Source organism: Choloepus didactylus, chromosome 13 (genome assembly GCF_015220235.1).
Source record: "Choloepus didactylus isolate mChoDid1 chromosome 13, mChoDid1.pri, whole genome shotgun sequence".
Taxonomy (NCBI): domain Eukaryota; kingdom Metazoa; phylum Chordata; class Mammalia; order Pilosa; family Megalonychidae; genus Choloepus; species Choloepus didactylus.
Window position 1 is genome coordinate 10297252 of NC_051319.1, and position 26763 is coordinate 10324014.

The window sequence follows — 26763 nt, forward strand, 5'->3', positions numbered from 1 at the left end:
AAACTGTAAACAAAATCCTGGATAAAAGGCATTCCAGGCAGAAGGAAAGGCTGAGCAAAGAATAGCCTGCTCTTCAAAAAAGAGCAAGAAGGCCAGTATGGCAAGAGATTGGTGGGCAAGGGGAAGAGTAGTATGAGCTACTGAGAGAGATGTGTGGCAGGGTTATATCATGAAAGATCTTGAAGGCCATGGTGAAGAGTCTGGATTCACAATGGGAAGCCACTGGAAGGTTTTAAGTGGGACAGTAACATGATCTGATTATGTTTTACAAAGATCATCACTCCAAGAGCTAACACAAAAGCAAAACCGCCTTCAGACACAGAGGCAATAATCAGAAACTGGCAAAAGGGGCTAAAAGTACATGCTGAATAAAGAAGCTCCTACATAGAAATGCTATGGTGTTCAGTCTATGATAAAAAATCAGTCATCAAGGAAATAAGAATATATTATTTGCATCCAATATGCCATTTAAAGTTAAGTGATACTTTAATACAATATATTAAGTGACAAGTCTACTTTCCCTCTTTAAATAAAAAAAATGTTAGACGTTCCACAGGCACAAAATGTAATGAAGAAAAGAGGTGAGCAATGGATTAATGAGCTAACCTTATCAGTAACACATTTAAGTGTTCTTAGGTATATAAACTAGGCCTTCTAGACCAGTGCTATCCAATATGGTAGCCACTAGTCATCTGTTCCTATTACTAGTCCAAACTGAGATGTGTTGTAAATGTAAAATAAACACAAGGTTTCAAAGACATAATATGAAAAATAAGAATATAAAATATGAGAATAATTTTTATATTGATTACATGTTGAAATAATGTTTTTGATGTATGGGATTAAATATTATCAAAATTAATCTCACCTTTTCTTTTTACTTTATAAAAAGTGGGTATAAGAAAATTTAAAATTATACATGTGGATCACATTATATTTTTACTGGATGGTGCCATTCTAGGCTCTGGATACACAAAAGTGTATCTAAGGACCAGCAGCAATGGCATCATCTAGAGCCTGGGAGATATGCAGCATATTAAGTACCAGACCGAATAAATCAGAATCTGAACTTTAACAAGATCTCCAAGAGATGTGTATTTCCACTGATGTTTAAGAAACATTGTTTTAGATAACATTTTATTTTTAAGCACTTACAGATAAAACAATGCTTGTGATACCATATGGCTTTTGTATTAAAAAAAAACAGTATTAATTTTTGTAAATTAAACAAATCTGTTCAAAAATATTTACAAAGAATATCCTTTAGGGAGTTTATTGCTGCAAAAACATTCACAGTGTTGGAGCACAGGGTATCAAGTGTTGTAACAGAAGAATGGGGCAAGTATAATCAAGCACTGAAAAAAGAACAGGTAGATCTGTTTGAAAGACTGTCTAAGTAAGGGATTTCTGGAAAATCCCCTCCTTTCTGTGGCCTAGACCCTCCAAGCTTATTAATGTTCATTAATAAGACCTTCTTTAGTCACCAAACTTTTTCTCCTAAATTACTTAAAGGCTTGAGACTTTGCATCTAAAACTGGCTGGTGTAACGTAATTGCAATTCTGCAATTTGAATTTAGGTGCCCATGCTATGTTTGAAATATAAACTGACTTTCAAATATATTTAATAGAATTCATAGGTTACTTCGTTTGGGCAGCCCCTGACCTTAAGTGTCTGGCCACTCTAGATGTAACTGGCTTGGTCAACTGTGATGTAATTGGGCAGCCAGATTCACATCACCTGGTACCTAGCTGGCCTCAGGGTAAGGCAAAGGTAAACTGCTGCTACACCCATTTAATGAAACAGTGCTCTTTCACCAACTAGAAAGTAGAAAAGACATAGACCCTACTTTCTTTAGTACTTGCTGGCTGTCTTACATCTGTACTCAGATTTCTTTTGTGCTGGCATGAATTCAGTGAACCTCATCTTGAGAGGTAAGAAACTAGAAGGCCTACTTGGCTAGGGATTTTCCTTTTTCTTTCCCAGTGGGTCCTCAAGAAGCCATGGAGAGGCAAAAAAGATTGCTTTTGTTTTAACTGTATTCTGTGAGTCCCACTTGTTTTCCAGGGATAAAATGGCTTCTAATGCCACCTCTAGAACTAGAAGGTTTGACCATAAATAGTCTAATATAGGAATTCAGTGAAGGTCTCATAAAGAAGTAATGCTTGAGCTGAGACCCAAAGGAAGGGTAAACAGACAAATTTAGGGGATACCATTATAATGCAGAAAGAACAGTTGAAAAGAAATGGAAAAGCAGAAAGAACATAGCATGTTTCAGGAAATCAAAACTATTATGGGAGTGTAAAGAGTACCGGGGTAGTAAATGTTTTTAATTTTATTTGGATGAAAGAAGAGGGTTCAGAAGGAAGGAGGAAGAAGTTTCAAGAGGTGAGGCTAGGCAAGAGGGCTGGTATGACAGAGACTGCTAGTAGCCTACAATCTCGTCTGCTACCACCTAGCTGCAAGACTGCATTTAACAGACTTCTTGCAACTTGGTGGCTACATGTCTAAGTCTTGACCAATGATGTGTAAGCAAACATAAGAAGCCTCTTAAAAGGGTAGGGGCACATCTTCTTTTCTCCTCCCCCTTACTCCTTTCTGCTGTCATGAACTCCAATGTGATGCTCAAGGCTCTAGTAGCCATTGTGAGATGACTGAAGATCAGTCTTGGCATTGAGAAAAGGCCAAGCAGAAAGATAGTTTCTCACCCTTGGGCTACAAACTCAAGGCTTAATGTTTACATGAGAGAGAAATAAAGTTCTGTCTTACTAAAGCAATTGTTATTTGGGAGATTTCTGTTATATGTAACCAAATCTAATTGTAAATGATAACAGCTGAAATCATAGGCTTTATATATCATACTAAGGAATTTAGGTTTGCCCTGTATGTAATAAGCCACTGAAGAATTTTGACATTAACCACAGTATATAAATATCTACACTGAGTTCTAGAGGTGACCTAGAAGATAAGGAAAAGTAGCATTTTTATACATGGTAGTGAGGACCTGAAAAGGTCATTGTCCAATCTGAATATACCAGAATGGTGGTCCTGAGACCAATTACTTAGAATAGCACCATAAATACAAGAGTATAGAAGGAGATAATGAGAGAAAAGTGGCCAAGATATAATAAAAGAAAAATCTGCAAGGAGTTGGTAAAAATAAAAACCATTAAAAAAAAAAAAAACCTGGACAAACCATAAGAAATGCTTATCAATAAATTCAGATAAAATTTAACTCAGTAACATCAAGAAATCTTTTGAAAGAATACTGTAATTTTTTAATATAAACTATCAGTGCATAATTAATTGATATGCCAATACTATTTGTACCTGCCTGCTTGGCCACTGAAGGAGGTTCTATAGTACAGAAAAAAACCGGTTCTGGAATCTCTACTCCAGCCAATAAAAGTCTCTCTGCTTCATTATTTTGCCTGCGCTTCTTGTCTCCCTCCCTTTCAGCTCGACGAGCTGCAGCTAATGCAGAGGACTTGGATGAGACAATGGTGTCTCCAGTGGCAGTCTGCAAGCAAACAAATTGGCTTAGAACAAAACAAGCTGTCACCAATCACTCAACCTCCATCAAGAACAACAAAATAAGAAAAATTTTAATAACACTTTCTTTTCATTAGAACTTAAAACAGAGATAAATCCACCAAGTTCAGTAAAATTTTGCATAAGCCAAGCTAACTTAATTTCCAAAGTTTAACAATTCTATCCAAAATATTGCTGAGATAAATTTTTTTAAAATGAAATAATAAAATACACACAAACAATATACATCAAAAATTCATTTGGTAAAACAAATGTCTCTCTCTAAATTTTTAATCATGTCAAGACAGGTTATGTAAAAGTCCAGTAAGAATTTATTACTGTTTAACAGAAAAGCCTTCATTAGCTAAAATATTAAATTAACCAGAATACCCTTGACCACATAGAACTGAAAGCTTGTTTGTAGACACTAGGTAATTTTTAAAACTGTAATTTCAGTTTGAAACTTTTATATCATGAACTTCTGTGCCCATTTCCTTCTCTGTAAAAATAGTCTTACTGAAACAATAGTATTTGTGTCGTTTCTTCAAATGTATACAAGGAGCTCCTGCCTTTGGTTGGACAGAGGAGAGACTTCAATGCTAGAAGCTCAATATCCAGACTGTAGGAATTTGCTACTAAAGGATCTTGAAACTTGCAATTAACCACAAAGAGTTACAAATGTTAAAAGTAACAATGTATCAAAGTTTAAGAAAACTATTTGACTTAATTCATACACAAGTGAAATACACTTAGTTTTAACCCACCAAAAACATATACAGCATCAAGTATTTTCATCCATTCATTCTATAAATAAGTATCTAGGGAGTATCTACTATGTATAATGCACTGATCTAGGCATTAAAGACAGAGCAGTGAACAAAATACACAAAAATCCTTGCCCACATTGAGCCTTTATTGGCAAAATACCTTTAGTTACTACCTGGTTAGTTACAAAGTTAGAATACATTGTCTGCAATGACCAAGGTAGGGGAAAAAACCTAAATGGGAATAACACAATATTTTACATTAACTTAAAATACATGTAAGTATCCATAAATAGTATATTTGATATACTATTGGTTTTGAACTTTGTATGAACTTTATATATGGATTTGAACATTATATGATCCATTGTTTGTATTTTCCATAATTTCCTTTTCTTTCTTTACATTATACTTATGAGACACACGTTGATGAACATGCCACAATATTCATTATTCTATTATTCACGGGCCATGTGGATTGTTTATGGGTATTTTGCTATTATAAAATACCTAGTTTTCAATTAAACATTTAACCTATTTCCCAGAGAAACCATTTGGTTACTTACGTGTTTAAGTCCAACAGTCAAAGCAATATTACCAGCAGTAAGAGAAGAGATTTCTACATGTTGATCAGCAAATGGCAAAAGCAGACGACTTACTCTCTCCCTATAAAACCGTGATTTATATTATTAAAAGTATTTTAAAGAAATGAATGCAGTTTAAAAAATAATCTAAACTTCTACTTACGTGCAGTTTCCATTAATATTATGGATGGCTAACTGGGGTTTTATTGTGCCAGAGTAAACGCGCATAAAAACCAATGGTCCACGTTGCTTGTCATGGAGAACTTTAAATGCCAGTGCACATAAGTCACCCTTATACCACTCCCTAAAATAAACATTACAGAAAGGTCTGTAAAATATACTTCCCATGCGGCAATACAGATCAGGTGAAAATCACTGCAGAAACTTAACTTGATGTCTTCCAAAGATCCCTCATATCTTCAGGTTGAGTTACCCAGGCCCAATAAATAATGTCACTACAACATACCTCTTTCTTCCTCTAGTGGACCAAATTCTTTAATGGAGATCTTACCATTAGTTCCTCAAAACTAGAAATAACAGATTCTCTTCCAAATATAACCTCTATTAAAATAACTCTATTGCCAAGAGCTCCCTCCTCAAAAAATTTACCAGGGACCATCACACCACTTTTCAAGAAAACTGCACGGCATAAACAAATAGGTACTTTCCAATTAACACTTTCACTCTCTTCCACTTTCTGTCCAGGTGCATAGTATAAATCTACATTATAAATTTGGACTTGTTTGCATAGTCAACATTTTTAGAGAATTATTTCTTAAATTGGCATTCATTGAGGATTCAGAATATTTGAATCCTCTGGAAACTGCCAAATTTTGTGCATAGGTGCATCTCTCTGAGGCGAGTCTCCATTTTTTCATTAATTTTCAAGGAGTGCATGACTCCAAGTAGATTACACTTCTACTAAAGAACTTCTCCAATATTGCTCCTACTCCCTCCAATCTTTAACCTTATTTAGCAAACACTTAGAGAGGTTACTATGAATGTCAGGCACTGTAACATGTGCTTTATAAATATTAATTCACTTAATCTTTATAACAACCCTAAAAGGTAGATCCTATCAGTCTCTATATTTTATAGATGACAGGTTAAGCAACTTGCCCAAAGTCACACAGTAAATGAAAGAGCTGGGATTTAAACCTAGATACTACAAAGTCCATGCTCATTGTCACCTCACCATGCTGCCTGTCCAATTTAGAGATATGAAACAAAGTTATTAATGTCTTAGTTAAGAGAACTAACGTCCACTTTGCAAATTTGCACAATGCTCACTCAGACGTTAGAGGACTTATATGCTAAGTACAAAACTGTTAGTGACGAGTAAAACAACCACTCTTCTTTATAGCCACAAAAGATCTGAGCTTATGAAAAATCTTGAAATCTAGATGAACATAAATATATCAACAGAACATTTATCAAGCAACCCCAGCATATTACTAGCATTTTTTTTTTAAACTAGGACATCAGGGTTAACATTTACACTTTTACACAGTGAAAAGTCAAATATTCTTAGCTTCATCTGTAATCATGACACATTACAACAGATATCAAATGTTCCTTTACAGTGACATCCTCTACCATTTTTAATTATTCAAAAAAGGTGATTTAACTACTCTTTGTAAATAAGACCTCCTGTTTCCCTACTTGTTTTTTAAAGGTTATGGAATTTTAATCTATGTGCTTGTATACTTACAGAAATTCATAGTTGTGCTCTTCAGGTGACGGTAAGTACATAGTAATAGCATCTAACAAGGGCTGTATACCTTTGTTTTTCAGGGCACTTCCACAAAGCACAGGCACTGCTGTCTGAGCCAGTGTTACTCTGCGTATTGCAGTCTGTAGCTACAAAACAGAGATATAAGCATTTTGTGTACAGAATACTGCCTTTGCCAAAACCTCTCAGAATTAAAGGTCTTCCCTAATCACACATCTGAAATACTCCTCTGCATACTTCCATCATTCTTTATTGTCTTATTCTTTACTTTTCTTTTTAATATTAATCACTACCTAACATATTAGAAATTCACTTATTACTTTGCTATTTTACCATTCACTAAATGCAAAATCCATTTGAACACTATAGTAATTCCCATAAAAACACTGCTACATCTCCAGAACCTAGAAAGTGCTCACAATATGGTAGGTGCTAAAATATTTCTTGAATGAATGAATATTCCTGTGACTTAACTTTGATGATCTAATAGAGAAACTAGTCAAAAATAAAAGATTGAATCTTAGTTAATAATTTCTACAAATGAATTAGATCCACACTAAACAAAAACCAAAGGAAAATAAGAAATCAAAGTAGTGAATTTTTTTTAAAGAACCTCAAAAACCAAGAAAAAGCTTAGATAGATCAATCTAACTTTAGATTGTGAGTGGTCTGAAAAATGAAATCATGTTATGCACTTATAGGACATAGTACCTATTACATTTAAGCATTCAAACACTAAACAAAAACTGACAAAAATGATGGCATTTCATTCAAAAGAAAAAAATAACTTTTTTTCCCACTTCTATCTTTAAGTGGCTCAAAAATAATCTATGTATCTTATATTTTCCTTTAATTCTTTTCTTGAATAATAACTGAATGAATTTGCTGGGCTCATCTTAGCCCCATTTTACATACCATCACTTAGAAACACTTTACTTGGCAACTCTTATGTTTCATAAAGGAAAAATAAATAGGAAGTTTGCCAAATTCATGGGGGAAGGTCCCTGGCAGAACAAAACAAAGATGCCTTGAAGAAATCAGTCATAATAGAATTATCATCAGTGCTTACTTGCCTATTCTCTGATATAGTACATTTCAAAAGAAAACAAAAAACCTTTAAAGTTATGCAATGAGTTTCCATTAAAAACAAAAACAGATTCAGAAAAAATGTTGAGAAAAATGATCACTGTTGTAGCCTGAAAAACCAGTAAATTTACTACGTGTGATTTCCCAAAAATCCTTACAGAAATAATCAGAATAAAAAGAAAAGGCTAAAGAGAATGAGAAATTACCTGATCCTGATACAATGTAAGTAAAAGAGAACTTCTGGTTTTATAAAGAATCTATATCAGAAAACAGTATATCATTGCTATTGTTTAAGTAAATGTATTAGAAGTGATTTTATCTTATTGCTCTTCTAATTTTTGTTAAGTCAGTATATTCTAATGGTATACAAAGTTTAAAAAAAAAAACACCACAGAAATCAAGCCAATCAAATTATATCTAATTAGTAAAACTTGGTCAAAGTAATTGAATAACAAAATTTACCTTTTCAGCTGGAAGCAAATCAAAATTTTCACTAAATTCTCCTAGAACTAAGTCAGCAAATTTGTCATCCAAATCTGCAACCTATAAAGAAAGGCTTTAGTTCTATAGCTTACATTTATTCTTGCAACTATAAGTCTAAATATCATAAATACACATTACCCAAATATTTCAAAATGGTTACATGATCTACCTTATCTGGGCCAAGCAACTCCTCCTATCTCCTAAAAAGATGAAGAAAAGAGTTTTTCTTTGAAAGAAAAAGAGATTAAAAACTAAAGATATGCTATTAAGAGTTTCCTGAATTCATGGGAAGCCAAGAGCCTGATAAAACATCTAAAGAAAGTAGCAGGTGTAAAGATAACATCTACATCTTTTGACTGTGCTCAAAAGAAATGAAAGAAAATGCACAATTTCAGCCAATGATAATACATGCAATGGGGTGCTGTTTTTAGGTTAATTTAGAGGTTTTAGTTCACACAAAAAGTTTCCTTTCAAATTTCTCTAATATTCTGAATGTCACCGCATCTCCCAAGACAGTCAAACTAAAAACTAATTTTACTGCTGTCTTGCACTGAAGCAATACATTTAAGTGAGGGGAAAAGTATCATTTCAATAATAAAAATGCATTCATCTTGCTTATCTTCTTTTCATGAAAACCTGCCTATACAAAATAAGAAGAGAATTCAGCTGATAAAAAAAATTAATAAGTCAGTTTCAGAAGTTTATAACAGTGCAAGGGAACAAAACATTCAAACTCAATGAGAGAAACACACTCGTAGAGCTAATTACAGTAGAATGAACCTATAACCACTCTTCTGACAGGAAAAATTCAAAGCTTTTTCATCTACATGATAGGTAAGAGCATAGCTTCTGGAGTCAGACTGCCTGGAAATGGCTCCACCACTTACTTACTTGTCCTAAGACTCTGATCAAGTTACTTATCTCTCTGCCTTGGTTCTTGATGGAGATAATAATAGTATCTATCTAATGGTTTGTCACAAGGATTAAATAACCAATTCAAATAATGTTTTCAGAATATGTTGCAATATACAATAACTATTATTATTATTATTGCTATTATTATCATTACTGTTTGCCTTTAGAACATAAGATGATTCTGGTCCACAATGATCTTTCTAATCTCTAATTTTATACATACTTATGCATTCCTTATAATTAGCAGCTTATTATTGATTATGGAATTTTCTTTATTTCCATTATATACTGCTACATCTAAAAGAATTTAGGATGTATGTGCAAATGTGTGTTCACTCCTCAACTAGATTATAAGATCCTTATTAAGTTTATCCCTATAGTTCTTTTATATTAAAACAAAACAAAAAATCTCAAAGACGGACGCATCCTTTGACCTAGTGATTCTACTTTTAGGTTTAACCCTAAAGAAACTCTTGCACATGTGTACAAGGAGATACATACAAAGAAGATCACAGCAACATTGTTTTTAACAGCACAAAAATAGGACACAACCTCAAAGTCCACCAACAGGAGTGTAGATAATAAATTATGGTGTTATTATATATTGGAACACTACACAAGATTGAAATTGAATGAACTACACCTATATATACCAACATGAATGAACCACCAACATAATGTTGAACAACGTAATAAAATACAAACAGTATCATTCCTTTTATGTAATGTTCAGAGCCTTGCAAAACTAAATCTTTAGGGATACAGTCATTTGTGGTAAACTATAAAGAAAAGCAAATGAAAGCTAAACACTAAAATCAAGATAGAGGTTATAAGGGGAGACAGATGATCAGTGGAAGGAGAGAAATGACCAGGAAGTGACACAATGAGTTTTAAAAGTATTCTATTTCTTAAGCTGGGTGATATATACATCAGTGTTCCTTTTTAAATTCATTATCCTTTACATATTCCACACAAAATTTTATCTAAAGTTTCACAATAACTAAGATATTTTTTAAAGCTTCTAAATACTTAAGCAATTTTAAAGTCAAAGCATTTGTTTTACTTGTTCAATTAAGGCATTTCTTGCTTCAGTTGTCTCTTTCAGTAATTCAGGATCACTAATTTCCAAGAGAGGTTTTCTGTCAAAGATTTTTCCATCATCTGAACTGGGATTCCAAAGAAGTTTTTCTTTACTTACTACATCCACCAGTCCTTTGAAAGATTTGCCTTCACCTACTGGTAACTGTAAGTCAGAATGAGATTAACATAATTAAATGATCACTAGATTAGAACTGCATTGCTGATAAAACATACCTAATCACACCACTTTCTCCCAAAATGTTTATTATTTTTATTACAATTCTCTATAGCTATTTTTATTTATATCCCATTTCTTCCAAAAAGGATTCGAGATAGCTTCAAAAATGTTTATGTCACTAATGTGAATTCTGTGAAAAATGTACAATGTTTTATACTGTAGAATGTAGGGGACCTAGAGATACCAATTAGTGGAGGGGGAATGATAATCTAATAAGAACAGATAAACTATGGAGGGTAATCTCAATGTTATGGGAATGCTCAGGAATGATTATGGTTTGTAAACTTTCTTGGATATAGTAAGATCATGTTGGAAGCAATAGAGTTATTTTAGGTTTTTTTTTTTCTCTTATTCCTTTGTTTTCTTAGGGGTTGTTAATTTTCTTGGGGTATGGTAGGAACATGTTGGAAGCAAAGTAGTTATTTTAGGATATTTGTTTTCCTTAATCCATTGCTTTGTTTGAAATGTTGTGGGGTTTTTTTGGTTGTTGTTTGCCTGTTTTTTTTTAATTTTTTGATAAACAAAGTTAAAAAATTGAAAAAAAATCAGCAGAAAAATGGGAGTAAAAACTAAATGACAAATAGGGTGGGATGGGGGATGGTGTGGGTATTCTCTTTTCACTTTTATTTTTTATTCTTATTCTGATTCTTTCTGATGTAAGGAAAATGTTCAGAAATAGATTGTGGTGATGAACGCATAACTATATGATCATACTGTGAACAGTTGATTGTATACCATGGATGACTGTATGGTTTGTGAATATATTTCAATAAAACTGAATTAAAAAAATAAATAAATAAATAAATAAATAAATGGTAAAAAAAAAAAAATGTTTATGTCACAATAAAATAAACCAATAAGCAAACTGAGAAGGACTTGTTCCTACCAACTAACCAATTTACCTGTAAAAGCAAAGGCTTTGCCTTCAACTTCTCTCTGATGCTCTCTACTGCATAGTTAAAACTGCAAAACGGAAAATTATTATAATTATAAATGTTAAGATCCTTAAAACAAGTGTAAGAATGTCTTCTAGAATCTTAACCCTTTTAATTCTTCCTAATGTTCAACATTTAATAGTTTTCTACAGCACAATATGTTGAATAAACTTTTAGTATCAGTTTCAGCTAACAGTGATTGTCTACCATAATCCTGCTGTACAAGTTTTTAGGATGTTATAACTGTGAGCTTCACAAAACTAAGTTAGGTTAAGGATACATGGATTGCTCAAAGTCACATGAGTAATAAATTGCAGATAGGAATCAAATACAAGATTTATGGTTACAAGTCTAGGATTCCTTCTTCTACAACTAGATTTGCCACCATACAAAGCTACTAGCTTTCTTCCAAGAGACAGTTTGATGGACTAATTTTCTATATTTTTAACTTAGGCATTCTTAATATCATATGCTAAGCTATTTATTTCTTTGCTAACACTGGGGTTCACTACCTATGGCACATGTGCTATCTTTGGCATATTGGCTGAATTATATTATATACATGCAGATTATTTTGGTCCCAATGTCTTTGACAATGAGCCTACTATCCAGTCATCTCCTGCCCCGCCATCATAGACACTGTCAGTCAGTACATAAGAAGTTACTTCCAAATACCTCAAGGAACTCCAGACAGAAAAGAGTCAGAGCTTGAGCCTAACACATTTTAAGGTTGCTTTACTACAATTACTAATCAAGGCAGAAGTTCTTTAAACAAATAGCTTTAAAATACTGTAGAGAGTTACAAAATGCAAAGCATACTACTGTGTGGTTTTAGGGGAGGATAGTTTATGTTTTGCTTTTGACTCTCACATTAAAGATCAAAATCGATCCCTAAAACATTTTCCCCAAATCCTTCATATTCTTGATTCATTGAATTCTGTTCCCTAGTGAACAATGTATTCATTTTGGATTACCTCTCTCTAAGTTTCTGAGCCTGACCGCTACTTCTCAGCATTAATTCCTTTGCTCTTTACGTAGATCTTACAACATCTACATTCTCCTCTCCCAGTTCCCTTTTATGGATAAACAGCAAGTTATCCAGTAGCTAAGGAACATCAGGAGAGAAGGAAGAACAGCCTTTCTCTGAGCCAACTGCAGGAAACAATTTTCTCTTCTCTAAATTTAACAATGATCCATGCAGAACCAATGGAGTCAGCAAGACATGACTTTGTCAGGATCCTAGAAAATATGATTGAGCTTCTCTATGTAGAATCAAGACAAAGCACCATCTCTCAGCTCTCTATTAATCCCAAACTGTTATTTAACCTATGAGTAAGCTGCTTTGAAATTCTTTTTTTAAAAATGGAAATGAACTGGAATTACACAGAATATTTATACCCTATAGGCTACAGTTGTTTTTAAATTTAAGTTATAGTTCATTAAAAGCTCAAATTGTATTCTCATTTTGATAAACCAAAGAAACACACTTTTAAATACCTTACTCCAGTTTTGTCCATCTTGTTTAAAAAACAGATTCGAGGTATACTGTGTTTATCAGCTTGCCTCCATACTGTAAGAGTTTGTGCCTAAAGCAAAGATAAGGAAAAATATATATATACTGAACATATAACTGTTACTAGACATGACATATATACATCCAAGAATCTACTGTAAAATGGAATTGGCCATTATTCTAGCACAGAATTAGTGCCACTGTCCTTATGCTTATAGGTTCAAATTTTTCTATCAAGTTATCATAGCTGAGAATGTGAAGAGTGTGCCTCTAACAGTTTGAGAATAGTACTTTGGGTGAACTATGTTGTCACCTGTGCTGGTTTGACTATATTTTATCCCCCAAAAAGCCATGTTCTTTAATGAAATCTTGTAGGGGCAGATTTATTAGTCTTCTGATTAGGGTGGGAATTTTTTATTGTTTCCATGGAGATGTGACTCGCCCAACTGCAGGTGATACTTTTGATTAGATTATTTCCATGGAAGTGTGGCCCTGCCCATTCAAGGTGGGTCTTAATTAAATCACTGGAGTCCTGTAAAAGAGCAGCTGAGGGAGACATTTTGGAGACAAGCTAAGAGCTGACACTGATGCTGACCTTTGAGGACGCCTGGAGATGTTTGGAGATGCTAGCCCAGAGTTTGCGCCAGAGAAACTAAGACAGGACCCCCAGACAGTTAGATGCACAGAAGCTGAGAGACACAAACCCAGGGACATTTTGGAGAATACCATTTTGAAACGCAACCTGGAAGCAAAGGAACAGCAGACACGTGCCTTCCCAGCTGAAAGAGGTATTCCAGATGCCAACAACCATTCTTCAGTGAAGGTATCCTCTTGTTGATGCCTTAGTTTGGACACCTTTACGGCCTTAGAACTCTAAATTTGTAACCAAATAAACCCCCTTTACAAAAGCCAATCCATTTCTGGTATTTTGCATAATGGCAGCATTAGCAAACTGGAACATTACCAAAGAGAAATGACACCTGGGAGGTATTTATTTAGAATCATGGAAAGAACATGTTCTAGTTTGCTAAACTAGACTGATGTCACACAATTCCGAATTTGTTTAATGTCAGTTTTCTGATCTTAGAAATATGGGCTTTACCTTAATTTACCAGGCAATTGCTGCAAAGTAATAGGAACAAATAAGAGTATACCATAAAAAGGTGATTATGATAAAAGTCATATTTTTTATGGTGAATGCTTGAATCTTCATGTAAACTAAAGAGGACTTGGGGGGTGGGGGGTGGTCAGACAGCACCTGTATTTAGAAGTTCCCATTCTCATAAGTTTTGCTTCTATTTGACTTCTTCCAATATCATTTTTGTACATTAAATATATATGGTTTGAGTCTAATATCTGTACCTACTTGAGTCCAATTCTTGAAGCAAAGCATACGAAGCCTAATGTGCTAACACTAGTTACAAAAGAGGTCAGTTTGTTGTTCATTTTGTTTTTTTAGATAAAATTAACATACAATAAAATATACAGATATTAAGTATATAGCTCAATGAGTATGATAAATGTATACATTTGTGTAACTTCTATCCTAATCAAGATACAGAACATTCTATCATTCCAGAAATTTTCCTTGTGCCCACTCCCCATAAATAAACTGTTCTGATTTCTATTACCAAAAATTCATTCTGCCTATTCTTGAACTTCTTCATATAAATAGTATAGCTTCTTTAGTTCAATGTACTGTTTTTGACTTTCATTCATGTTGTTAGTATATTGTTTTTTTTCTTTTCTTATTGCTATATTCCTTTATATAAACGTACCAGTTTCTTTCCCTATCTTTCTGTTGATGGACACTTTGGTAGTTCCTAATTTGGGTTTATTATTACTTTAGCTGCTAAAAAATTCTGAACAAGCCTTTTATGGACAAATGTTTTCATTCTCCTTGAGTAAGATATTGAAATAGAACTATTGTATTATGGGGTAGGTGTATATTTAACTTCATAAGAAACTGCCAAACAATTTTCCAAAGAGATTGCATTATTTTACACTCCCACCAACAATATATGACAGTTCCAGTTGCTCCACATCCTCTCCAACATTTGCTATCGGTCTTTTTTATATTATACACTCTTGTGGGTATGTAATAGTATCTCTTTGTATTTTAATTTGCATTTCCTTGATAACTAATGATATTGAGAACCTTTTCATGTGTTTACTGGTCACTCACAGGTCATCTTTGGTGGAGTATCTGTTCTAAGTCTTTTGCCTATGTTTTTTTTCTGGGTTGTTTACTTTTATTATTGATTTGTAAGAATTTTATATTCTGGATACAATTCTTTGGTCATATATATATTGTACAAATTTCAGCATGTATGACTTAAGAACAAGGATAATCTCTTACATAATCAAATATTACATTCAGGAAATTTAACATTCATATGATACTTTTATCTAACATTGCAAATATTTTCTCACAGTCTGTGGCTTGCCTTTTCATATTCTTTACAGTTTTAATGAGCAGAAGTTTTAATTCCAATAAGGTTCAATTAATTAATTTTCTTTTATGTTTTATGCTTCTTGTGTCCTTTCAAAGAAATTGTTACCTACCCTAAGGTTGTGACAATAGTTCATTATTTTTCTAGAAGCTGTACAGATACAGCTTAAAACTATGATCCACTAAAAATTAATTTTTGTTAATGGTATGGGGTAGGCGCGTCCAGGTTTAATATTCCTGTGTATTTATCAAGTTTTTCAGGCACTAAGTCAAGTTGTTTAAATGGGTATAATTATAATACACTCCCAGATTGGTATTAGTAAATGAACATACATTATAAATTTCCTAAGAATAAAAAACATACTAAAAACAAATCAAACAAAAAAAACTCCCATCATCCCCCTGCCAGCTAAAAAGCCCATTTATTGCTTTAGTAAACAAGACTTCTGCTTCTTGTTTATAATGCAATCTGTCTGAAAGACAAAGTGTCAAATTTATGTAAAGAAGCTATAATGACAGAAAGAATGCAACCATTAGGAAATAGTAATCAGAAAGAAATAGAAATAACAGTTTATAATTAACCTTAGGCCTCAGTGTTTGTCTTTTTATCAAGCAAATGCCACTGGCTGTCTATTAAGGACCAAAGGAAATCCAGTCAAGTAAAAGTCCTTAATTACCAGTTCAGGGGACTCAGGCAAGGTTTTCAATAATTGTACTATTTCCCCCCTAACATTTCATTTGGGAATTTTCAAATCTACACAAAAGTTAAAAGAATAGTACAATAAATATCCATGTACTTCTCACGAAATTCCCCAAATGTTAACAAATTACCACATACGCTTGTTTTCTCTCTCTCTCTACACACACATGCACATGGGTGCATTATATATGTGTAGTGGCTGTGAAAATGCACCACCCAGATCTGCTACTATGAGGAGCATAACAACTGATCGCCCCAGTTGCTACCCTTGTGGATCCACCACTATGTTCTCGCCAAGCCCAGCCTCCTATGGACTGCTTCTAGCTAATAACTCAGCACAGTAGAGGTACTCATATAGGCCTATTCCTGCAAGCCAATGGACTCCCCTAACAGGTGACTTTGATTCAGGGACTCCCTATCTTGGCTAAATCTTTTCTGGAACTGTGCTGCAGTCCTAGACTCTTTCTTTCTCAATCTGCCTTCCTTCTCCCTCTCCCTCACAGATGTCAGACCTGCACTGTACTCTGAATGCTCCTCCCCCTTCTCTGCTTCTTTCCCATCTTATTTTTTACAGGCATTTCCCCCAATAAATCTCCTGTACATATAATCTTATTTTGGCATTTACTTCTCAAAGGACCTGAACTAACATTATGTGTGTATGTGTTTGGGGTGGACAGGGGCTGAATAATGACAGCAAGTTGAAGATGCTGTGACACTACAACCCTAAACATGTGTTTCCTAAGGACTTTCTCATACATAACCAATTACAATTCTCACATTCAGAAAATTTTAAATTTGAAATAATACCTTTATTTACAAAATACAGTCCATATACAAATTTTCCTGATTTCCCAGTGAAATTCTTTGTAACTTTTTGGGGGGGGGGATCTAGGATCCAAACAAAAATCGTATATTACATTTAGTTATCTTGTCTCTTTGAAGAAACTTTTAATCTACAACAGTTCCCTAGTCCTCCTGCTTCCAATCATTCATGATGCTACAATGAAAGAAAAATTCAGTGTTTGAAAAGTCCTGGCCAGTTGTTTTGTGGAATGTCATTCAATTTAGATTTGTCTGTTTTCTCATGATTAGATTTAGGCTAAACATTTTTTTTGGGGGGGGGGGACAGGAATACAACATAGGTAATGTTGTATCTCTCAGTACACCCTATCAGGAGGCGCTTAGGGTCAATCTGCCCCATTTTTGGTGACGTCAATTTTGATGACTTAGGTAAAATAGTATTACTTTTAGTATTTTTAGGATTAGAAGAGCTAATGTGGGTTCTACATTCAACATAAAGCTAATCTTGAGATTACAGGACAATGAGGCATCAGCTAAAGAGAGCATAACAATAAATGAGTAAGTTGATTTTCAAAATTTATTTATTACTTTTTATTTATATATTATTTATTAACTGCTGGGAGACAATTCTTCATGTTTCTCATGTTTCTGAATGTTTTGGGAGAAGTCACCAACTGCCAGTGCTCTGGACTATCTTTTCAAGGGTGTTTCTATAGTGAACAACCTTGAAAGACAGAGATTGTGTCTACTCTGGAGCAAAGGGCAGGGATGCTTATGCACATTATAAAATATCTGCCTTCTATAAGCTCAGGATTCCTCTCCTGTAACACATGAGAAGCTGTCACCTGGCTCTCTTCATGTCACCCTGTGGGGAATGGAGCTCTGGGAAACAGGACAAGAAAATGCTGATCATCTGGCTACTGCTATTTCTACAAGTAATAAAAGTCCTTTGTCTCTGACTCAGGAGTCTCATGTTTTCTGCCAGAATCTACAAAACCATGGCAAACTAACTTACTTGTTAGCTTCAAAGTAGAGTAGAATCTCAGACCCTTCACAGTTTGACACTAACTTTATTTCATACAGAAAAACAAATTTTATTTTCCTTTTACAATGAAATAACTGAGATGAGAAATAGATCACATCTCAATATTAAATTTCAACTTCCTTTAGCCATAATTTGATTTATATGAACTCACCAAGTAAAGAGTTATAGTTAACTAAACCTAATTTAAAAAAAAAAATCATGCTGTTGTATCTTTACTTTGGCAATATTATTTTTACCTCTACACCAGCAGATGCATCAAATACAGCCACTGCACCATCCAACACTCTAAGGCAGCGCTCAACCTCCAAGGTAAAGTCCACATGACCTAAGAAAAAAGTAAGAAATGTAACACTTAACATATTTTACGAAAAACAAAAACAAACAAAAACCCCAAAATGAAGCAGCACCTTTGCACTGTCAGAAAAGCAGCATACCTGGTGTATCAATTAGATTGACTCTATACCCCTTCCAATCAAATGTGACAGCAGCAGATTGAATAGTAATGCCTCTTTCTCGCTCTTGAGCCATGAAATCTGTCACTGTGTCTCCATCATCAACATCTAACCAGGAAAAAGATGATGTGACATAATTTAGTCTTAATGGCAAATGCATTTTATTGGTACTCGATATCTATCTGGCATGATTTAATGCTTTAAAAACCCCTTCATAAATTATTTGGTTTAATATTTAAAAGTTCTTAATCTTTCTCTAAATAAATCCTGATTCTAGAAAAAAATTTTTTCAGTGAAATTAGTAATTTTGCTATCTAAATAATTTTTCTTTAACAAATAAGATGAAAATCTCAGTTTAAATATTTTAATTTTACTGAATCATATACTTCTCTTCCATTTTTCTCTTTCTTTGATTTTGATTATCCCTTTTTTATTTGATTTTCCTTACTCCTAACCCCTTTACAAGAGGCAGAGTAGTGTAGTGAAAGAGCCCAGGTATTTTTTGAGGTCAACCAGATGTAGATTTAAACCTAAACTCTACCACTTATTACTCTATGATTTTGAGCAAGTTATTTAATTTAGTTTGCAAAATAAGGCTAATAAAACCAACCTTGCTGGGCTGTTATAAGGATGAAATGAGACAATCAATCAATAAATCAACAGCCTGTACATAGCCTGGTAGATGATTAATAAAAAGTAGTTATATGGAAAAAGGTAGAGAAAAAATTCTTCCAAAGTTTAAATTATCCTTTACAAACCCTCATCATACTAAATTTCCCCCTGAAAAGGGATTTCCTTATACAAATGCAAAAGAAGTCTTGGTAGAAATTCTACAGCACAAAGTTATGGATGAAATTCATCCTATCAAAAAGTTTGCTTAAATTACTCTGCAGTAAAATTCTCGAATTATGCATTTTGTTCTGATTAAATTTTATTCTGACAATAAAATAAATTTGAAACAGATGAATTTTACCACACAAAATCTAAGAACACAAGTTATCATGGCCTACCATTATGTCAGCATTGGACCCCCAAAATGCCTTCTAGTTTTCCCATATCATGTGTGTATGTGTGTGTATATAAATATACACATATATAGTAATTTATACACTTAATACTTAATAATTTAAGTAATTTAATTAAGAGGGGGAAATAGCAGGAAAGACATATTTGTCAGCCACTCCAAAAGAATTAAAGGACTGTATTAGTGTTGCCAGTCATTCACATTACCAAAGAAAGCAAACACCAACAAGGAGACAAATGCCAAATAAATAATAAAAAGTTGTAAATGAGGCAGTCAGTTTTTAAAACACTTATATGATAATAGCAAGGTTTTTCAGAAGGACAAAGATCTTTTTTTCCTATAATCTCTTTATGGTTACTCATATGACTAAAAAAATAATCTTGGATGAGCAAGCTCTGCCACAATTTGGGTAGTTCTAGGTCTGTGGCCTGAACCAGAAGAGGACCTCAAAGATAACTTTAAGGTTGCCTAAGGCTTGCCTCGTCTGGAACCTCACTTCAGGGACACCAACTGGGGATATGAGGAAAAGAGTCTCATCAGATTTGTGACACAACAGAGAAAGTTAAGTAATGTTCCATGTTTTCCTATTTGTCATATCCCCATTCAAAATAGCAATAATTCTATTAATTCTAATAATTCTATGAGAAATTAAGATGCTTATATATTTAAGAACTTATCATCATGAAGATTCTAATCCCGGGTGTCCTTTTCCTCAATAAACATCACATTACATTTCAGTGAATTCTAGGCACCTACTGAATCTTAGTTTCCAGAATGGGGATAGGGCATCATTATTTAAAAACAAAACAAAACAAAACACTAAAAACAAAAACAAAAAAACACTGCCATAGGGGATTCAAAGTGCATGCCTGAACAAGAACCCCACATTTTGAGAAGTTATAGTTAAAAAATAAATTTAAAACTTAAATACTACTGTACCTGGGTTAAACATCAATGAAATCTTTTCCTTTTTTGCATAAGAATTTAACTTTCCAGTTCTTTTCTCCTAGAAACTTGGTAACAGAGGTATGTCAACTAAGTTGCTAAGCAATGTATCATATGGAAAAATTAACTTGATCACAAAACTTCATCTGAATTGGGAAGAACTATAAATGAATTATAAATACTTAATGGAGACACACAGCTTTGGGCTTCCCTGAATGGAGTATGGCATGTCCCTTGCGAGGCACTTGGAAGCTATGCCCAGGGGCTGTAAAAAGAGTTGTTCATTCTGTGGGGAATGAATCTTCTAAGCTCTAGATGTAAACCTTGTCACCCAACTCCTAAGCTATCACTTTTGTGGGGGCCAAAGAAGATGGTTCCCAGACAGGTATGTGGACTACTAAAGGATTCCTAAACAAAAGAAACACTTAAAGCTAGCCTCCTGGTAAAAGGTTCTATATCTTTCTGAGTAGACTAATCCTGAATGTTTAGGTGAATCTTTGAAGACCCTTTGATGGGTATTGCAACTACCTTATCTTTATGTTGTGGTTTAGTTTTCAGTGTCTCCATACAATATGCAAGGTCTCTAGGCTGATTTCTTAATCAAAATGTTTTCCAAAGCTGCTTCTGCTAATGAGGGTTGGGGACAGGAGGAATCCATTCTAACCTCCCAGTGATCTTGTGTATCCAGAATAATACAATATTCTTTCTGTAGTGGTAGTTTTGCCTGCGTCGATATGGGCCATAATTCCAATATTACGGATTCTGTTTAAAAGGAAAAAAAACATGCCTTATAAGATGGACATTACTAAAATTTTAAAATCCAAATATCAGTGTTGTGCAAATTTCAAAGCTAGTTAGGATTTCTATAGTTTATATAATGGTGTAAACACTAGAAAAATGGAAAGGATATTTAGAGTATGCCCTACCACATTATTCTGACAAAACAGCTAAATAAAAAATGAGGTAACTACAATCTTGAGAATATATTACATTTATTTCCATGAAATCTGTGCTGTTGCTACATTAAAAATTTTTAGGATTGAACCAAGAAAAGAAAATAGCTTTAAGATACATATCAACATATAATTACCTAGAGCAGAAAGTCACAGAAATTATAGCATTCTCTAATAATATTGAATCAAGTTCATGAAAGAAAACTTGTAACTTTTCATTGTAGCCTATAGAAAAGAATTATCAATGATGGTACTTACTTAGCCATAGGAGGACTGATGATAGAATGAAGGGATTTGATATCATTTCCTGGTAAGACTAATGAAAAGAGGGTTAAAATTGGACTGCTAAATTAAGAAATTTTCCTTTAATGTAAAAATGAAAGAATTTTAAATAATCTTTAAGCAAGTATTATAATTCCAAATAAAGTAAAAACCAAGTTAAATAAAACTCCCATTTATCTAAAATTTGTTTTCCTACAACCTATATGGAAAGGCTATGGATGATAAAACAAGCTAAACATTTTCAAACATCATTTCTAGGTCATATCCTTAGAAAAATACAGATTTACCCCAATCTCTTCCAACTTTTACACCTATATTTATAGAACTGTACAATTAAGATTAATTTTCATAATGATAATTTTAAGGCACTGTCAGATCCTGAATCACAGAAAAATGCACAGGCCTGTAAACCTGTATTTTCCCAAGACTAGCGATGAGTGATCCTTGCATCAGCTGATAATGAAATTTTTACCAGTCCCAGGAACAGTATCTTTAAAGACAGCCTAAGAGGTATCACTGAACAGAAGTTATAGGAATCTAATACTTCTAAAAGACCAAGTAGTATTTCTAGAATAAGAAAAGCCCATAATGACTTACTCCATGTTTACAATATGCTTTATTAACAAATGATATAAAGCAACAACGCAGTCATAGTTGTAAGTTTAATTTATACCTTCCTGCTAGGTAAACCAGTTCTCTTAAATTTCTATAATAACCCAAGAATTTTATTATATATTATAAACCCTATGGCTGTTTGAGATTTCAAAGATAATCTATACTGTTACAGTTAAATTCATGTGGGCAAAAACTAGAAACCTAAGTACATATCAATTACGCACATTAAATCCTTGCAAGTCAATAGCCAATCCGCATTTTTATTCTATTATTCTTACATGACAAACATGGTAGTGAGAACAGAATTAAACTAGCTGGAGTCTACTCTATGCTTGCTTACTTCAAATTCAAGGTCATTCAGAATTATAGTCAGCTCCTCAGCCATCCAGCTTCTAATAGACACACACCTAACCTAAAATATCCATGATAAATGTTTACCTAAATTACTTTTAAAAACCTTACAAAAATTATTCTGGTAAATCTCTGACATAAAACACCTCTATAAAAACCAGAAAAAGACTAGAAAAATATTTTACAGCACGGGCACTTTACAAGTAGACTTAATGCTAAGCTAATGAGCCAGCCACTAAAGCCACCAACCCTTCCCTTTGCTCATTAGCACGTCCAGCAGATGAGGAACACACCTATACTGGTGTCCCCTCCTGGCTTCTATCACAACACTGGGACCCACAGTTTACTTTTAGCAGATTATTCCCATAGTAATCTTCAGGAAACAGCCAAGAAGTAAAAAGGAGCTACTCTTCACAAAATAGTTGCAATTCCAATTCAAGGGAGATATTTATAAACAAAGGAAAGGAGGAGAAAGAGAAAAAGAAAAACCAGGAAGCAAGCAGTTTGGGTAAAATGAGAAGAATCTAACATTTGTACCTGGTACGGAACTGTAATTTCTTTCAACAGGTATATGCAGCTTTAATCTCTTTAAATTTGTTTTTATGTTACAGCAACACATATTCTAGTGAGGAGAAAAAAAACCTGACATTAATTTCATTTTAGCATTGTAACAATGATTTGTCAGAGCATAAAATACTTCACATTTTCTTAAGGTAGTCCTAACTTACTAAAGCCAATTCTTTTAAAAACTGACAACCCAAAATTATACTACAGGAAAGAATAAGGATAAAATTAACACTGATTTAATATTTTGAGCTAATCTTAAAGGAATGGTTCTCCCAGGTTAGCAGCATTAGCATTATGAGGGAACTTGTTTGAAATGCAAATTTTAAGGCCCCAACCCAGACTTACTTAGTCAAAAACTCAGTAATCTGAGTTTTAACAAACCATCCCAGTGATTCTGACGATTAAAGTTTGAGAACCTTGGCCCTAAAGTTTAGATAAGAGGAAAGGTACTCAGAAAGGTTAAGTAAGATCCACTGAACCTGGATATTCCTTGGTTATCCTCCACAATACTAAGAGCTCTAAAACCACTAGCTGCTTATAGGGCTTATAGCAGTAGCTACATACTAGAATCACCTGGAAGGCTTTGTTGTTTTAAATACAGGAGCAGGAGAATGAAGGCCGATTAGAGAAACTGGGCACTGGCATTTTTACAAGTTCCCAGGTATCTCCAATGTAGGCTTACAATTAAGAATCAATGAATTGGAGCAGGTCTGCTTAAGCCTAATGCCTACCTTTTATCACAGGTGCTTCCTTTATCTTCTCCTAATGTTCCCAATTAAGGGCTGAATGTTTTCCAGCCCAATTTATCCTAGACCACTAGATACACATAGTAGGAACCAACATAGTAGGAATTATTATAGTTGGTCCATGTATGATATTGTAGAATGCATGCCTGTGTGTTCTATATTATTTCTACATTAGTTACCAAGTTTTTGGCAATGATACTCTACTCTCCTAAGTAAATACATGAGAAGAAACTAAAGCTATCTAAATCTTCACTGCATAATGACTGGGTCAGAAGACCCCAGTATCTACCAGTAACGGAGTATATAGTCTGAAAGTATCAGTAATAAAATCACTGAAGAAAATCTATGCAATTCCTTTAGCCACTATGACTTCAAAATGAAATATAGATATATTCTTCAAAATGCTACACAGGTGATTTTAAAGTAGGAAAAATGAATTTACAAACTAATGGTAAGGCATGCTTCTTCTTGGTTGCAGGTTCTCCCATATTCCCTCCCTGTTAAAAAGCCAGTGAAGTAAAAGAGAAATGGCTCAGACAAACTTTAGTCTGTCACTCAACTGTAAATAATAAAGGGCATGATTTTGAGGTTAATATCTCTAAAGTACACTAAAGGTGTGACAGTTTACAAAATAAGTTATAGTACTTTGGAGGGGCTTCAGGAATGAGACCAAAACTTAGAGACTAAGACTACATTCCTGAAATAAGACTACCCAAGAAGTTAGCTTCCAACAGGTCTCCAGAAGACCAAAAGTAGTTTTATTATACCATCCACTGCATGGTGACTTGTTATACCTTGACATTAATTGATAATACACTTTATTTTACAGGAGTCTCACACTGTGGATAACAACAACATATGGGTATAAAGCACATTTTTAGTTAGTTGTTTAAAGATGTGCATTAAATGCTGTTATTCTTAGAAGAGACATAGGGTCCCCCAACTCCAAGAGGATGCTGCAGCACCTTAGCACTCCATGAAACCAGCACTTTATCTTTTTTTTTTAGGTTCTTTTTTGTTAAATTGCTTATTAAATTAATATAATTTCTTTTAAGTCAGTTTGCCTCGAGAAATGGCTCCAGAGAGGGAATGATTTTACTAATCCTGAGTAAACTTAAGTTTGGAATCAAAAGCTGATGAGATAAAGTAGGCCTTTTTGCAACTAGGGTTGTTGAAATACATTTAATTTATATGAAAAGCTCACATTATTGTGCAATCTGGATATTTTCTGATGAGTCACTGCAAATATTCTCAAGTTGGACAACATCTTGATCCTCTGAACTGCAATTCTAAGAAAAAAGAAATATGCAAAATTATAAAACCGAGTTTATGTACTACACGTCAGTAAGGCATTTGTAAGTAAGGCATACGTAATATACATGGTAAAAATTAATGTCTTTTAAAAAGTAAGAACAGTATATCTCGCTATTAAAAACTCAATGCATCATTCAGAAAATGAAGATTCTAACTATATACGAGAAATATGGTTCTCAAGCTTAAAATGTCCTTTATTGTTCAACATACTTTAATTCTAAAAAAAAGATATGGAGATACTGTAGAAACAGATTTAACTACAAAAAATATATCATAACATCTAAAATGCACTTTAATGTAAATGTATACAGAATTAAGTATAGAAAGGTAAGCAGATCATATTAGTGGTAATTTCTCATTAGTATAACTTTTATCTGTATATTCTGATTTTCTACCATAAACATTTTAAAAATAGAATCATGTAAAAAATACACAAAAGCAAGTCCTCTACCTCTACTGATTACAGACACTAAATATCTTTAGTTTAAAAACATTTACTAAATACTCGCTTATGTTTCAAGTATAATGCCAAAGCTATGAGAGAGGCACAGAAGCATCTGAGCCTGGTTGGGAAAGACAATTAGTGTCAAAACACTGAACTTCGTATTATGGGAGAGACCCTGTCAAACTCATTATCCTTCCTAAATCTACTCCTTTCTATGTATTTTAGGTAAGATAGAAACATTCACTATCCTTATTTAGGAAGTCACCAAATCTTTTTAGATTTTATTTTCTAAATATATCTTGAATCCACACCCTCCTCTCCATTCCCAATGCCCAAGTTCAGGGCCTCATCATCTCTCTCCAGTTACCTCTGTTAACTGTTCCTATAATCCTTTGTTGTCAACTACCTGGCAATGATTTGGTTTGTCACAACTGGGAGGTGGGGGAGCAGATGCTACCGGCACACAGTGGGTAGAGGCCAGGATGCTGCTAAACATCCTACAATGCACAGGACAACCCCCCACAACAAAGAATTATCTGGTCCAAAATGTCAGTAGTGCCAAGAATGAGAAATCCTGCAATCCAGTGATTCTCAAAGTGAGATCTACATTAACCTTAAGTTCCTAAGACCTTTCAGGGGATCTGAGAGGTCAGAACTATTTTCATAATAATACTAAGATCATAAATGCTTTTTCACTATGTGGAGATTTGCACCTATCCACACGTGTGGTGGGCAAACAGCTGGTAACTTAACTAATCTAGGCAGAGGCACCAAAATGTACTAGCAGTAATTGTATTCTTCACCACCAAGCACTTGCAGTTAAAAAAAAAAAAAGTTTCATTTAGGAATGTTTTTGATGAAGCAGGAAAACTTATTGTGTTAAATCTCAACCCTTGAGGGCACAAGTTTTTTAAGAGATGGTGTAACAGAATGGGAAGGACAAATAGTATTTTCATGAACACCATTTTTTCTTGAAAGACCAACTGACAGACTACGTTATTCAGACTTGAATATTTAGCAGACATTTCCTTTAAAACTAACCAATTAAGGCTATCAATTCAAAGAACACAGATGACAGTATTTACTGCCATTGATAAAATTCAAGCTTTCAAATAAAAATTAGGATTTTCAAAAATTGAGATCTGCCATTGGGAGCTTCACAGTTTACCAATACTTACAGACTTTTCTGAAGAAATTAGTGGTAACATTGGT

General features: G+C 33.8%; 1 protein-coding gene across 1 annotated transcript in view; it reads right to left on the bottom strand.

The window, feature by feature from the left end:
- Nucleotides 1-26763, bottom strand: part of GFM2 (GTP dependent ribosome recycling factor mitochondrial 2) — a 58627-nt gene that overhangs the window by 24291 nt on the left and 7573 nt on the right. Inside the window, 14 exon segments of the mRNA XM_037802062.1 lie at nucleotides 3329-3518; nucleotides 4860-4959; nucleotides 5041-5181; nucleotides 6589-6737; nucleotides 8158-8238; nucleotides 10157-10336; nucleotides 11314-11374; nucleotides 12844-12932; nucleotides 18094-18182; nucleotides 18292-18417; nucleotides 20943-21040; nucleotides 21490-21547; nucleotides 23017-23101; nucleotides 24997-25081. Of these exon segments, the coding sequence (XP_037657990.1) occupies nucleotides 3329-3518; nucleotides 4860-4959; nucleotides 5041-5181; nucleotides 6589-6737; nucleotides 8158-8238; nucleotides 10157-10336; nucleotides 11314-11374; nucleotides 12844-12932; nucleotides 18094-18182; nucleotides 18292-18417; nucleotides 20943-21040; nucleotides 21490-21547; nucleotides 23017-23101; nucleotides 24997-25059 (1510 nt within the window). The 5' untranslated portion in view covers nucleotides 25060-25081.